Source organism: Corythoichthys intestinalis, chromosome 12 (genome assembly GCF_030265065.1).
Source record: "Corythoichthys intestinalis isolate RoL2023-P3 chromosome 12, ASM3026506v1, whole genome shotgun sequence".
In the NCBI taxonomy this organism is placed as follows: Eukaryota; Metazoa; Chordata; class Actinopteri; order Syngnathiformes; family Syngnathidae; genus Corythoichthys; species Corythoichthys intestinalis.
This window is the reverse complement of record NC_080406.1, coordinates 25,883,615-25,898,747: the sequence shown is the minus strand read 5'-3', so window position 1 is coordinate 25,898,747 and position 15,133 is coordinate 25,883,615. Positions and strand designations below refer to the sequence as shown.

General features: G+C 42.0%; 1 protein-coding gene across 1 annotated transcript; it reads right to left on the bottom strand.

The window, feature by feature from the left end:
• Positions 1 to 3,588: 3,588 nt before the first annotated feature.
• On the bottom strand, positions 3,589 to 11,656 carry LOC130926675 (uncharacterized). Its single transcript, XM_057851730.1, has 5 exons — positions 11,419 to 11,656; positions 9,145 to 11,190; positions 7,190 to 7,380; positions 6,884 to 7,003; positions 3,589 to 3,663 (listed from the first exon to the last, which is right to left on the bottom strand). Exons 2-5 carry the CDS (start codon positions 11,006 to 11,008, stop codon positions 3,589 to 3,591), a joined length of 2,250 nt encoding a protein of 749 aa, XP_057707713.1. The 5' UTR covers positions 11,009 to 11,190; positions 11,419 to 11,656.
• Positions 11,657 to 15,133: the final 3,477 nt, after the last annotated feature.

Genomic DNA, 15,133 nt, shown 5'->3' with positions numbered 1-15,133 from the left:
TAGGACTCATTTAGAGCTCTGTGGGCTGTCTGTCAACAAAATATCCGTGTGTCTATCTGTCATTGTTCACCCAGAGTGAGAGAGATGTTTTTGTAGAGTGACCTGGCCAACTATTCTGTGTCAACTGGTGTCAGGCTACAAGTGCAATATAACAGCGTGCCTCCAGGCTCAACCCTAAAGCAGAGCCCCTTGTATTGCAAACTACATGAACAAAGATTAAGTTCCTGAGAGGGCCAGCAGAGGCACCCAGCCAATCGGTGTTGCTTTTGTCAAAGAGCAGTGTACTCGTCATATTATAATACCTGTCAAGTTGTGCAGTTTCGGCGTAATTTGTACAACTGAACACTGATTTTTAAATGTGTACGGCGTACGTTCAAAATCTGTACGTTTTTTTTTTCCCGTTCGGATTTTGTCACCGTTTTGGCAACGAGACAATGTGCGTTACTATGCGTTGCTACGTTGGATGAATGACACGAGAAAAATCAGAAACAGAGAAAGGAGAGTGGGAGTGGGAAGGAGGGAAGAGTGATGTGACGCTGTTTCAAACACGATGCTAGTCTAGGTGGCTCCAATATTTTCTGACTGTAGCCGACAGCCTACAATCTACGCCCACTTGATGCTACACTAGATATCATATGCATATAGAACTAGATGCGAAATGACAGACTTGGCGGCGTCAGTAAGCAACCGCCATCTTAAAGCAGTAGACTTCTCAGAAAGGCTCTGTTGTAGTGAACTTTCCTAGCGAACCTAAGTAACTTTTTTTTATCTAAAGTACTCCTAAATTGGCAAAATCTTGACTTGAATCTATCTTTAAATGTTGAAACAGTTTTAAAACTTTCACATGTCGAAAGTAGACAGAAGGGAACTGATGCAAAAACCAGAGCAATTTTAACAACTTTAACAGTTGATTTACAACATTAAATGACTTCCAAACATAGCAAAGGTAACTATGTTTTTTCCTTTACACCAGTTACTTTGCCAAGTAACTAATTACTTGAAGTTATTCAATTACATTCAGGTACCTGAGTTACTAACGCAATTACTTTTTGGGAGAAGTAATTTTTAACTCTAATTCTTTAAAGTAAGATTAACAACACTTGTCATAAAGATGCAGTCTGCAGAATGAAAACTGACGAAAGCGGAGATTTTATTCTGCCAATTTATTGCCAAACACAATTTGCCTGCAACTATTGCTGATCAATTCTCAGAATTAGTAAAAGAAATGTTCCCTGACTCAAAGATTGCATCGGTAAGTTAATTTTATCAATTGATCATAAAAATATGTAGACTATTTAAACATTGAGAAAACTTGCTTTTTTTCTGCCAACTCAAGGAGAATAAAATAAATGTCAAATCCACTATCCGACTGTTACAACAGACACGCATATATGAAAGATATAAATGTTTATTGAATATCCATCTTACTGTGTTGTTTAACTGGGAGAATTCGTTACAAAAGACAGGCTTTAATTTGTTATCATTATGCATTTATGCACTAGCATCATCACAAACGTTATCACACAAAACGCAACCACGCATCACTGAGTCCTCACAAAACAAAATTTCTTTTTTTTTTTTTTTTATCGGGCTCGTGCCTACAAATAAAACAAAATTTCGGGGGTTTTCGGGTTCGGGCGAGCAAATCAAGTTAATTGATCGGGCTCGGGGTGCGTCGGGCTTTAATACCCGCGGGACGGTTGGGTCGGCCTGGATTTTTTAGGCCTGATCTAACTTCTAGAATTTCGAATGTTAGCATATACCATACACCTATTCAGCCTGTTTTTCTCTATTGTCTTTTAAATTGCTTTGAGATGACATCTCTGCTCTTGGTGATGGATTCTATCAAATAAATGAGACATATGTTTTTTTTCCTTTTCATTGCGTGTTTTTTGGCTGGTACGACTTATACTCGGGTGCGACGTATAATCCGAAAAATACAGTAATGACAAAAAGCATACTAGAAGTGCCGATAACTGAATACCAAGGATACATTCAAGCAACTTTCCGTAGTTCTTCAAGATTTTGTGCTTTTCTTCCCTTGCAGAAGTAGATTCGCCTCACTCAATACAGTGGAAGCTTTATTCCCCATCAAAGTAGAGGAAGTGCCCGGTTGCTGACACAATACCATGTCCCCTTCAGACCCTGTGATGTGGCGTCTTTCATGTTTCAGTCAGGAGGAAGAAGAAAAAGCGAACAGTGCAGCCTTTGACCCTTTGATTATTTCTCAAATCTGACAGTTATGGTCTGCACATACACTAAACAGAAGCAATATTACATGCACCAGCTCCGTCCAAGCTGATGCCACACAAATATTCTGCCTTTCCAAAGAGAATCACACGAAGTTTTAATTTTTAGAGAGCAGTTTAAAGGACCAGTTGATCTCCCACAAGCAAAGTTCTTATCATTTTAGCCTTCTGGATATAAAACAGGCCATCCAGTTGAGTGAGTTACAAAATGGGATGCACAAAAACTCATTAGGTTCTCCCTACACCTCCCTCAGCTGTGGTTGAGCTGCAGCAGGTTAAGTGTCATTCAGAAATTAGCATTCCCTGCTGAAGCACTGGACGTCACATTGGCTGCCACCATTTTTTTCTAACTACATTAAACAAAGCCTCTGAAGGCCTCAATGATGCATGCAATCTTAATTTTTATTACAGCAATTTATTATGCACTCCCCTAGCTTTTGACAGCTCTGACTGTCATTAACAGATTAATTATAATTTCCCCCCTGTGCTCTGAGTTAAAGAGAAACGGGAACACAGGCGGGTGTCCCTTCAAAACACTGAGAGCTGGACATGTTGTGTTTCAACATTCCACTGGCTTTATCCTTCTTCCCAGGACTAAAGTGAAAGAACTAGGGTTCTGCCTGCAGCTACTGCAGCATAACATAGGACTCAAGCACAAGTGATGTACTTCAAAAGGACACCACCACCACCTTCCAATTCATCATGTCAACTCTTCCTTGCTTCTTCAACCACTTGCAGCAAATCTCTGCCCTTCAATTGCGCGCATATGTTGACCCTTGTGTCTTAAAACTAGCAAGAAAAAGAAACTTCAACATGATCATATTTCTTTGTCATTTCGGTCCAATCCCATCCTCCTAAATGTCTCCTGCAAAAAGAAGTAGAGACTGTGTGAACTGGAAAACAACCTAAATTAAATTTACTCCAAACAAAGACTGTTTAGAGAGAAGAAAAGCTACAAGAAAAATTCATTGGCTTTCTGTCCAGCTATACTGCTTTTCTTACCGCAGCATTACTAATTGTTATACCCTCCTATACTGAAATGGAGAGCAACAGTCATTCATGCCTGAAGGGAATAGTTACTTTTCTCGCACACACCATATAACTGTTTGCGTTACTCTAACACACGTAATATAATCAATCAGGGAATAGTATTATTTCTCATATTTACTGTGGGACTGTTTGTATTACTCTAATACACCGAATATAAAATAAATGGCACTTACACCATAGTTTAATGAAAAGAAGCAGAATAGATGGCATAAAAGATACACAACGCCATCTTATCACAGAAGCCCAATGCGTCATGAGCAAGCTTGACACACCAACTCTTGCAATGAGTTCACCCGGGCATTCCAGGACAAAGGTCGCCGTAGCAACAACGTTTCTGCCACGAAGGCTGATGCACGAACCTGACCTGCCACAGAGGGATGATCGCTAGACAACACCCAGCCACGCCTTCGGCCCAGCCCACTCCACCGCGGCTTTCAAAAAGAACATTTAGATAACACGATCATTGCTCGGGAAAATTTCTATGTAGCCATGTTTTGCCGACCCTGGATCCAGCAGGGTCTCTCCGTCGTTTGTTTTTGACCATTGTCGACGAATAAATTGTGACAGCCGAACGAAATGGGTGTTCCGCTGGCAACGCTTCCGTGAGCCGGCCGGAAGGGCCAAAAGTCCGCGCGTTTGCTCCAGTATTAACCCTTTGTACTGACTCCATATTCCAAAAGTTTGAAGAAGGCTTACCGAAAACACGCTGACAATTTATTCGTCGACAATGGTCAAAAACAAGGCAAAAACAAACAACGGAGAGAACCTTCAATGCTCCCAATTCGTTCTGATACTTTTGCTATGTGATTACAAACTGTGGTTTATGTTTAAATTTGTTCAAAGTGTTTGGGAATGTGCAGTCAAGCATAAAAAAAACATGGTCTTTCTATAAAGATAATTTTTCTCAAATGCAATTCCTTTTGGAACACATTCGCCATATGACTGTAAGGTTATCATAAAAGATTATTTGCTTTAGTCATGTTAAATTCCTGGAAGTAATAATATTTACATATATTTTGTCATAACGTTACATATCAAACATCACAAAGCTTCTGTTCAGGACACTAATTTTGATTTAACAACAATGTTGATTTATGGAACACTAGCATTCACCAACATTTTTTAAATAAAATGTTCAAAATAAACTATCACTGTCCCAGCTCGCTCCCTCATCAACCCAGAGACATTAAAAGCACACTGAAGAGTGTTATGCCTGCCCTCTACTAGCTAACTCGGAACCTACTAGCAACAATAAGTCTGTATTAATGAATGTAATTAATCAGGCTCTCTTCTGCCCTCAGCCGAGCGTATGGCTACTCGACTTTGGCAGCGAGCTAAACCGACAAAGAAAAATGGAGGCCCAAACTCCTTCCTCTCATTTATTTCTTCGCGTGAACGTGCGTGTGCGTGTGTGTGTGTGTGTGTGTGTGGTAAAACTGAAACATACATAAAACACAAATGTTATACACAAAATAAAAGGTTCTATACAATAACATGTTTATGTAAATAACAGAAAACTGGCTCCATTATGAGCAAATGAAATGAAGTGGCTACTTTAGCTTAGCACAAAAACGTGTGGGTTCGCGCCACATAAATAACAACAAAATAACAGAATAGACACACCAAAATTACATCTAACCCACTGTTAAAACGTACAAACTTACAGATTTTGTTTTGTCAAGGGTTCCCAACGATGTATGGTGCAGAGGAGGTGTGTAACGTCTTAACACCTCAAGGCCTCTTTTCCAACTGAAATAAAAAGTTCTTTCTGCCTGCTGCTTACAGCAAGTCGCCACTAGGGGAAGCCGAGCGCAAACAGCAATACCAAAGAAAAACTTAAGATTCTGAGTTAGAATAGCGACATCCTGTGGACGGATGAACAATGTACAATCTTAGAAAGAAATTAAACCCAAAAAGTAGTCAACATAAGACCAGAGGACATAACACTCCCCGCCTGACATCTGCAAGATGTCAGCTCTTAACTAATGAACGATACACAACAATAACTCGTTTTACATGCTATCCTTAGACATCAAAAGCACAACTTCACGAATTGGGCGAATGTAAAACCTATTCTCGCCGTTTCGGAAAATCTTAACCTCAACTTTTCTGACATTACCGTCCTCACTTGGGAAAGATTTTGTGATCAGTCCGAGTGGCCAATTATTCCTATGTTCCAGAGACTCCCTCATTAAAACAACGTCGCCCATTTGAAGGTTCGGCTTTTTTATTTTCCACTTGCGACGAACCTGCAAGCCTGCGATGTATTCTTTCTGCCAACGACTCCAGAAAACATTAGCTAAGTACTGCACGCGCTTCCATTGGGCTTTGAATAGGTCACTGGTCTGAAACTGCCCTGGTGGAATCGGTGGTGTGCCAACCTTTTGCGTGAGTAGCATCGCAGGAGTAAGAATGACTGGGTTTTCGGGATCTGTAGAAACGGCTGTTAGCGGACGGGCATTTACAATTGCGGTGACTTCAGCTAACAATGTTACGAGTACTTCATGTGTGAGCTTCCCATATGGATGTTCAAGGAGCATTGCATTGAGGATTTTTCGGGTGACGCCGATCATGCGTTCCCAGGAACCAGCCATATGGGATGCATGTGGAGGATTGAACTGCCATTTGCACGCACTGTCTTTCAAGAATGTGCCTATTTTGTCATTGTGACAGCCTAGTTTGTCTATTTGGAGCTCTTTGCAGGCACTCACAAAATTTGTCCCACAATCAGATCTCAAGAGTTTGGCACCACCTCGGATGGCAAAGAAACGACGCAGTGCATTAATGAATGACGATGTGTCCATTGACTCAATCACTTCAATATGAATTGCACGTGTACTCATGCAGGTGAATATGACTGCCCATCTTTTAGCATCTGCATTAGCACCACGCGTTTTTCTCACTGTAACGGACCAGGGACCGAACACATCAAGGCCTACATTTGTGAAAGGAGGGTCCGTGGACAGCCTGTCCTCAGGAAGTTCAGCCATTATCTGTTCAGGTTGCCTGCCCCTTAATTTGCGGCATGTGATGCACTTGAAAATCACACTGCTTACTGCTCTTTTTCCTCCCACAATCCAAAAGCCCCCTGCTCTGACTGCTCCCTCCGTGAAATGCCTTCCCTGGTGACATAATTTTTCGTGAAAGTGTCTTATTATGAGCTGAGCAAGATGATGCTTTCCAGGGACGAGTATGGGATTGGTTTCTTCTGCAGACAACTGTGCTTTCTTTAGTCGGCCTCCAACTTTAAGGAGCCCTTGCGTGTCAACAAATGGATTCAGTTTGCTGAGTGGACTTGAGTTTTTTAGAGCTGTGCCTTTTTCAATGCATCCAATATCTTCTGCGAAGACCTCTCTTTGAACGGTGCGAATGATCGTGGTCTTGGCTAGTTGCAGTGACTTTTCAGTTAAATGTTTGTTGCAGTTGTGCCAGCCACGACAGGAAACCTCAGAGTTGTTCTTGAATGATTGAGCTATATGTTGGAGTTTGGCAATAGCCTTTTGCAGCACCTTCCAACTTGAAAACCTTTCAAATCTGGCACTATTAAACTGGCCTTTTGATAGGGTGGTAGTGCAAGTTGTTACCTCAGGACGCAACTCACAGTCAGTCTCTGGGTCTATGAGATCGAAGGTTTGACTTCGAACTTGACTTTGGTCCAACCTGGAGAGGAAAGCTGGGCCTCTGAGCCAGGTGGAGCTGGAGAGCTGCTCAGCGGGCAACGCTCGTGTGGCATGGTCTGCCGGATTTAAGTGTGTGGGCACGTAATGCCACTGGTGAGTTTGTGCAAAGCGCCTGATGCGTTCGACTCTGTTGTGCACATAAACGTGAAAGCGTCTCTTGGTGTTTGAGATGTACCCAAGCACTACCTTTGAGTCTGTGTAAAGATTCACCTGATCGACTGTGACATCCAGCTCCTCTAGAACCAACTCTGCTACTTCCACGGCCAGGACTGCTGCACAGAGTTCAAGTCGGGGTATGGTGATGTCTGGTTTAGGAGCTAAACGTGCTTTGCCGAGGAGGAATCCCACTTCGCTGTGTCCGTCCTCATTTGTGAGTTTGAGGTATGCTACCGCACCTACGGCTTTTGTGGAAGCATCACAAAAAACGTCAATCTCTATTCTTTGGGCTGCAGACAGCGGTATTGAAGTGTACATTCTGGGAATTTCAAGATGTTGTAGGTGTCCGAGGGAACTTTTCCACTTTTGCCACTGTTCTAATTTGTCTTTTGGCAGTTCAGTGTCCCACTCTGAAACATTTGTGGAAATGTCTCTGAGTATGGTTCTACCCCCTACGATTACTGGAATAGCAAAACCAAGTGGGTCGAACACACTGTTGATAACTGACAGAACTCCCCTTTTTGTGAACGGCCTTTCATTTACTCTTACTTGGAACTTGAATTGGTCAGTCAACAGCTCCCATCCTAAGCCCAAACTGCGCTGCATTGGTGGGGTAGTCTGCCCAATGTCAAGACCTTGCATGCCTACAGCACGATCTTCGGTTGGAAAGGCTCCTGTTATGAGAGGACAATTGGATGAGATTTTGTGCAGGCGTATGTTACACTGAGCCAGCATCTTCTGTGCCCTACTAAGAACATCAATGGCCTGCTCTATGGAAGAGAATGATTTTAGCCCATCATCTACATAGAAGTGCCGTTCAATGAATTCTTTTGCGTCACTGCCAAATTCCATTTCTCCTTCTATGGCTGTTCTTTTCAGTCCAAAGATGGCGACTGATGGGGAAGGACAATTACCAAACACATGGACAGTCATCCTAAATTCTTGCACTTTTCCATCAAGGTCATGATTTTGGAACCACAAGAAACGAAGGTAGTTACGGTGGTCTTCTCGTACTATAAAGTTGTGAAACATATGCTCCACATCTGCCATAACGGCGTATGGGTCGGACCTAAACCGCATCAGAACTCCTACGAGAGTGTTGTTAAGATCTGGTCCCTTGAGGAGCACGTCATTGAGAGAAACATTGTCAAGTTGAGCACTCGAATCAAAGACTACCCTAATTTTTTCTGGCTTTTGCGGGTGGTAAACGCCAAAACTAGGGAGATACCAGCACTCTTGATCTGGCGCCAGTGCGGGCGCTGGTTCGGCATGGCCCTTGCTGAATATTTTCTCCATAAACTCAGCGTAATGCGCTCTCATTTCAGGTTTTCTTCTCAGCGTTTTGCGGAGCGACATTAAACGATTGTAGGCCTGCTGCCGATTGTCAGGTAGGCGCCGCCTAGGTGAGCGGAATGGAAGTGGAGCTACCCAGTTATTCGCCTCATCTTTAGCAAAGTTGTTGTGCATAATGTCTAGGAACAACGCATCTTCTGCCGAAAGTGCAACTTTGTCGTCATTTGTTGTTTGTTGGAAAATATGTTGTCCTAGTTCCGCTTGTGTGTTTAGTGGATCGTTTTTGGTGTATTTCTCTTTGATAACGATTGTGTTTTCGCAAGGACTGAGGAACGTGGGACGTCCACTGTTTAGAACGTTCGTCTTAAATGAGTTCAATGTGGGTTTATGAGCTCCAGAGAGACAGACATCACCTATGACAACCCATCCTAAATCGAGACGCTGGGCATGAGGTGCATTGTTTGGCCCATTTACCTGACCACGAACTTTATGAGCCTGAATGATGTCCCTTCCCAGGAGCAGAAGAATGTCTGCCGATGGGTCGAGAGGAGGAATCTGTGAAGCGATTGATCGCAAATGAGGGTGAGCTGCTGCTACCTCAGGGCTGGGAATTTCGTCTCTATTATCTGGAATCTGATCACATTCTGTTATTGTAGGCAGCATCATGGAGACCTTACCATCTACATCTTCTACAACAAAGCCATCAGCTTTACGACCTTGTGTCTCTGATAAACCTGCACATGTTCTCATGGTGTATGGGAATATGGTACCTTGCACATTAAACATGTCAAAAAACGCAGATCTGGCTAAGGATGAATTGCTCTGATCATCCAACATGGCATATACCCTCTTTTTCTTTTCTGGAGAAGTTCGGCGATATACATTAACTAAACAGATCTTTGAGCATGATTTTCCTTTTACGCCTTGCCCACATACTTCTGTGCAACTGGCTGTGTTCACAGGATTTGGGCCCTCAGACTCCCCGCCGTGACTCTGGGTTGGGGGATTAAAGTCTTGAGGTGTCCATGGAGGTGGACCGACATGCATGGCAGACACATGAGCATCGCTATCACATTCTGAGCATTGGATAATAGCTTTACAGTCTCGAGCCCTGTGATTTGTGGACGCACAACATTTAAAACAAATGGCGTGCTCTTTGAGAATGTTCTTTCTTTCGTCTAGTGTTTTCATTCTAAACCCCCTGCATTTGACGAGTGAATGTGGTTTTTGGTGGATAGGACATTGTTTGTCTGGATCGGGTGCTGTCAATTTAGCCGGACTGATCTCTATTTTATTCACCGCCAATGGAACTCTGTATTTGTCTCGTCTTACTGATGTCTTATCAACCCTTGGATTTATTACGTTTGAACACTGTAACATAAAGCTAGGGTCTGTTCTCATTTCAGCGTAGTCATTTACGAACCGCACAAAATACGAAAAAGGTGGATAGACTGCACCGTTTTCCCTTTTGTATTTGGTACCTTGTGTAACCCATGACTCCTGGAGTCCATATGGGAGTTTTTCAACTATCGGGTTTATGCCCCTTGGTGTGTCGAGAAAGCTAAGACCCGGCAAATAACTTTCACTTTTGGCATACGATAGCTCTAACAGAAGATCAGCAAGCTCCTGCAGTAAGTGAGTGTCTTTGTTGGAGATTCTTGGAAAAGTCTGCAACCGTTGGAAGAGTGAGGATTCAATTACCTCTGGAGAGCCATAAGTCTTGTCTAGCCGCTGCCACAGACGTTGGAGACCTGCCTGTGGATTACTCACGTGGACCGCCCTGATCCTCTGAGCGTGTTGAAGAGACTCCCCGCCGAGCCACTTGGTGAGAAGGTCGAGCTCTTCGCTGGGCTTGAGATTGAGGCCTTCCGTCGCGTTGCAGAACATGGACTTCCAGGACAGGTAGGACTCTGGCCGGTTGTCGAAAACCTTGAACCCCGATGTCAGCAGATCACGCCGTGCTAGATAGGCTGCTAAATTGGACAGTTCACTTTGTGGGGTTGCTGAAGGTGTAGGCTGGTGTGAGATGTCCGTTCTCGCACGATGAGATTGGAGATGCTCTTCGTCAGCGATGTCGATGTGACGCACATGTGGAAAAGCACCAGCTGATTTTGGGCTATTTTCTGGTTGTTGAGAGTCATTGTGCCTAACCAGGTGCTCATTGTTTGGCGTTTGTGTGCCATCTGCTTGGACACGCTGGTCGTCAAAGTGAGCATGCACATACTCTTGTGCACGCCTGATGGAGGGGGGTGTCTTGGAAAATACCCCTTGCTCGCTGAGGTCGACTTTGGCGCGCTCCTCTTCTTCGAAAGTCGCCTCCCAAACTTTAGCTGCGGCGAGCGCTGCTTCTGCTTCACCTTCCGTCTTCAGAGCGTGTAGTGTTGCCTCGATGCGTGCCTTCTCGACCTCCATGTCGATTTGGCGTTTGGCGTACCGTGCTCTGGCGTAGGCAGCTTCGGCGTCTGCTCGTGCTTGTGCAGCAGCTTGACTCGTTCTGGACCGGCGTGAAGAATGAGAATGACTGGCCTCCGACCTGGTGACCACTTGGCTGATAGGTGGTGAAACTTCTTGCTGAGACATCTTGGGTGCTTGATGTGTTGAAAATCTTTTTACTCTTCTGCCCTCAGCCGAGCGTATGGCTACTCGACTTTGGCAGCGAGCTAAACCGACAAAGAAAAATGGAGGCCCAAACTCCTTCCTCTCATTTATTTCTTCGCGTGAACGTGCGTGTGCGTGTGTGTGTGTGTGTGTGTGTGGTAAAACTGAAACATACATAAAACACAAATGTTATACACAAAATAAAAGGTTCTATACAATAACATGTTTATGTAAATAACAGAAAACTGGCTCCATTATGAGCAAATGAAATGAAGTGGCTACTTTAGCTTAGCACAAAAACGTGTGGGTTCGCGCCACATAAATAACAACAAAATAACAGAATAGACACACCAAAATTACATCTAACCCACTGTTAAAACGTACAAACTTACAGATTTTGTTTTGTCAAGGGTTCCCAACGATGTATGGTGCAGAGGAGGTGTGTAACGTCTTAACACCTCAAGGCCTCTTTTCCAACTGAAATAAAAAGTTCTTTCTGCCTGCTGCTTACAGCAAGTCGCCACTAGGGGAAGCCGAGCGCAAACAGCAATACCAAAGAAAAACTTAAGATTCTGAGTTAGAATAGCGACATCCTGTGGACGGATGAACAATGTACAATCTTAGAAAGAAATTAAACCCAAAAAGTAGTCAACATAAGACCAGAGGACATAACAGGCTCCAAGGACTGATGTGTATTAGGTCTGTCCCAAACAATTATTTTTCTCTTATTAGTCTGTCGACTATTTTTACCACTAGTTTAACGATGATTTTTAATTTTTTTTTTTTTACTAATCTAGCGGTTATTTTTTGATTGATAATTATTCATTCACAAATCATTTTTGGACACTTAGTTAAATTATTCAATAAAGTAAAAAAATACAATAAATACATAACTAAATAAGTCAAATGAGGTCAAGTGCTGACATTAACTAACACCAGTGCAAGTGAATGCAAAGTAAACTGATTCAGAACACTTTTTCAACAGGATTTAACACAATTCTGACTTCTTTCATGTCTCTATATTGTTCTCTCTAAACATTGAAGTGAAAGATGTTGAGCATGTCTACATGGTCAGGTGTCAACAGCGGGACTAGCAACGTGCCATCAAGCCCTAACACAATTTGACCAGTTAGTGGAGTGAAATAGCTACGTAGATGTTAGCTACGCAATGCACAAAGCTGAAACACAACACTGTAACTGCTACCTACTGCTACGAAAGAAAAATTAACTTAATGATGCAAGTTAATACGACGCACATAATGGCAACATCAGCAAACCCGTGTCATTAGTTATATGAACTTATGATCATCCAGCTTTATATCTTCTCTCGTCTTCCAGCAGTACACCTGGGTGACAGCATTTCAGGCATTCGTTCAGAGCTGAGGTGCTGCCGTGGTACACAACCTCGGCTTTACAAGGGCTGAACACAACAGTGAAACCCTTACATGAAAATAAGACCATACTTTGTACACTCTGGACCTCTTTTTTTGCTTTATTGTCCCGCTGTCCTCTTCCCCGCTCGAACCTCTTGCCTCCCGAGCCTCCCTCATCTCAACTTTGCACACATTTTCACCTGTTTTGTTTTTTAACACATCATCAGCCGTCAATAGTATATTGTGCTCATTGACGCATTTACGTCATCGATTATGTCGGCAACGTCGACTAGTTGAGACAGCTGTAATGTGTATACATCCATAAAATACACCCACTAAATCTCATTCTAATCATTCCACGAATAACGGAGGAATAGCTCAAAATTATATTGTACACACCACCAACAAACAACATGAGTGACGACTTGGCAGTCCTTCAGTCAGTTGCAATTTCACGTATAAATTTAATGAAGGTAATTTATCAGCCCTGAAACAAAGCTCTTAGGATTGATGCGTATATTAAGCCTGTCGCAATATGCAATAAGTCAAATTATCGCACGGTAAATAAAAATGAGGGCGATATTCTTCCCAGCTGTGATTTATCGCCGCGTGCATACATATGTGCGTGTGTGTGCTGCGTGCACTTGGCACACGTGCGTGTTGATTACATATGAGACTCCAGTAGCTTTCACACTTATTTATTGGCCATCAACGCGCCGTGGAATTGAAGTTCAGACATGCAAATTAAGCAAACACTTCTATATTAAATGTTGTAAAACGTTAGCATTGCTACATTGAGGCTAATGGAGAAAAAAAAAACGTACGAACCACTTTAGTCTGCTATAAAGATTGACAGTCTTCTCCACAACGCAAAACTGTGGTTAAAAGGTGATGCATCAAACATGAAAACTTGCTGGATTAAAGAATTTGCCAGCGATGTGACCAAAAGAAAAAAAAAAATCTATTACTGATATTACATGCATGGCGAAAGAGTAGTGCATTTTGTTTTTGTTTCTTTTTACAGAGTGTAAAGCTTACGGTTAGTGGCTGAGCAAACGTACTTCCGGTGAACATTTAAAAATAAAAGCATGTTTTCTGGATTTCTGGAGGCAATCGCATATACTTCAGATTGTACGCTCAGAATAAATTTAAAATGAGGCCCATTATGAAAAATCTGATTGGCAATGATAATATGATGTGATAAATGATAATAATTTGGCTTCAAATTTGTTGCATGCACACTTTGCAGGACGAGATGAGTCATTTTGAATCAAATTACCACTTTTAATGGGCTCTAATTGGCAGACAAAAAATGACATTGGGTTTTTCACCTATTTCATATTCTGCACCTAACTCGCTTTAAAATGACTCATTATGCATTGTGTGTGTTTTTTTTTTTTTTTTTAATATACATTTTAATATAGCTTGTTTTTTAAGAATAACAATTTATTGCATTTCAATAGATGATTTATTAGGATGTCACTATATTCGTGGTTGAAAAGGTTAAAATAAATTAAAAAAAAAAAAAAAAAAACAGGCAATAATATCGCAATAATTTATGAGACAATATATCGCCTACTAAAATTTGTTATCGCAACAGGCCTAGCGTATACATCCCTAGAATATACTCACCAAATTTCATTGTGCTCCGTGCACAATTAATGGAGGGGTAGCTCAAAATTATGGTGTACACGCCACCACCACTAACGCCAACAAAAACAGTCCATAATAAGAACAATAACAACAAGAACAAAGTAAGGGATTTTTTGAGACCTCCCTCCAGGTGTGTTAAAAACAAATGTGACGGTAGGTACCATTTGTCGGTACCACCGACGGTTAAAGGAAGAATAAAAAACTGAATCAATGGATGCATCGTACCTTATATCAAAACTCGATCCGATTCTTTCCTGCAACACTATCTCTTTAAAGGCTTTTCTTCCAATCAACCCGCCAGCTTAGGGGATAAAAATTAGTAAACTCACCAATTTATGACATCCAGAGTTGAGAGTCCAAATTGTTGCATGCCAAAATGTCCAAAACACACAAAAAGACTCAAATGTGCCGTATAAGTATTTTTTTTTACTATCAACTAGCTCATGTAAATGGAAAATACATTTGGAAAGCTCTTGTGAACTGAAAGTAAATGTAACATTTCCTTAATGACATTATAATAGTTTTTTGGATGGTTGCTTTGCTGCTTTTCGGGGAGAACACAAAGGAAAAGTGGAAAGGTGACATTTGCAGGCAAAACAAAGTGAGCGTTTTGCCGAATCAGCACATTGCGCTTCTTGGTCTGTTGAAAGGTTCAATTTCTCTCCACATCCACTGTGGATTTCTATTATGCACAAGGCCTGATAGCAAAGAAAGGCTCCCTATATTTCTATTCTCAAGATTTTTAAAAAACAAAATAAAATTTAACAAAAACATTCACTCTCAATGGCAGGCAATCAATGAAATCTGACTCAACATAGAGTCACACAAATAGGTGAAGTTTTACTTGTGTGCGTGTGTGTGTGGTGGTGGTGGTGGGGGGGGGGGGGGGGGGCATGTTGATAACCCCAAAACGCAGTGTCAGCAGTTTAATTAATTTACACATTTTATGTTCAATCCTTGGTTCAAGCTCAGTTGTTGTTGAAAATTTTGAAAAAAAAATCTATATGTCCATCTTGCCTTCTCAGGTGTCATTTTGGCTAGGCAAAGTCTAAGGTACTACTCATATGATCTGTTTGAAAAA

Excerpts from the sequence above, each read along its gene's own strand:
- LOC130926675 (XM_057851730.1), bottom strand. The coding sequence starts at position 11,008 with ATGTCTCAGCAAGAAGTTTCACCACCTATCAGCCAAGTGGTCACCAGG. Across the intron at positions 7,381-9,144 it reads AGGTTTATCAGAGACACAAG|CCGTAGGTGCGGTAGCATAC; the intron begins GTCGTAAAGCTG and ends CTTCCACAAAAG. Across the intron at positions 7,004-7,189 it reads TGGATGTCACAGTCGATCAG|CTCTCCAGCTCCACCTGGCT; the intron begins GTGAATCTTTAC and ends CCCGCTGAGCAG.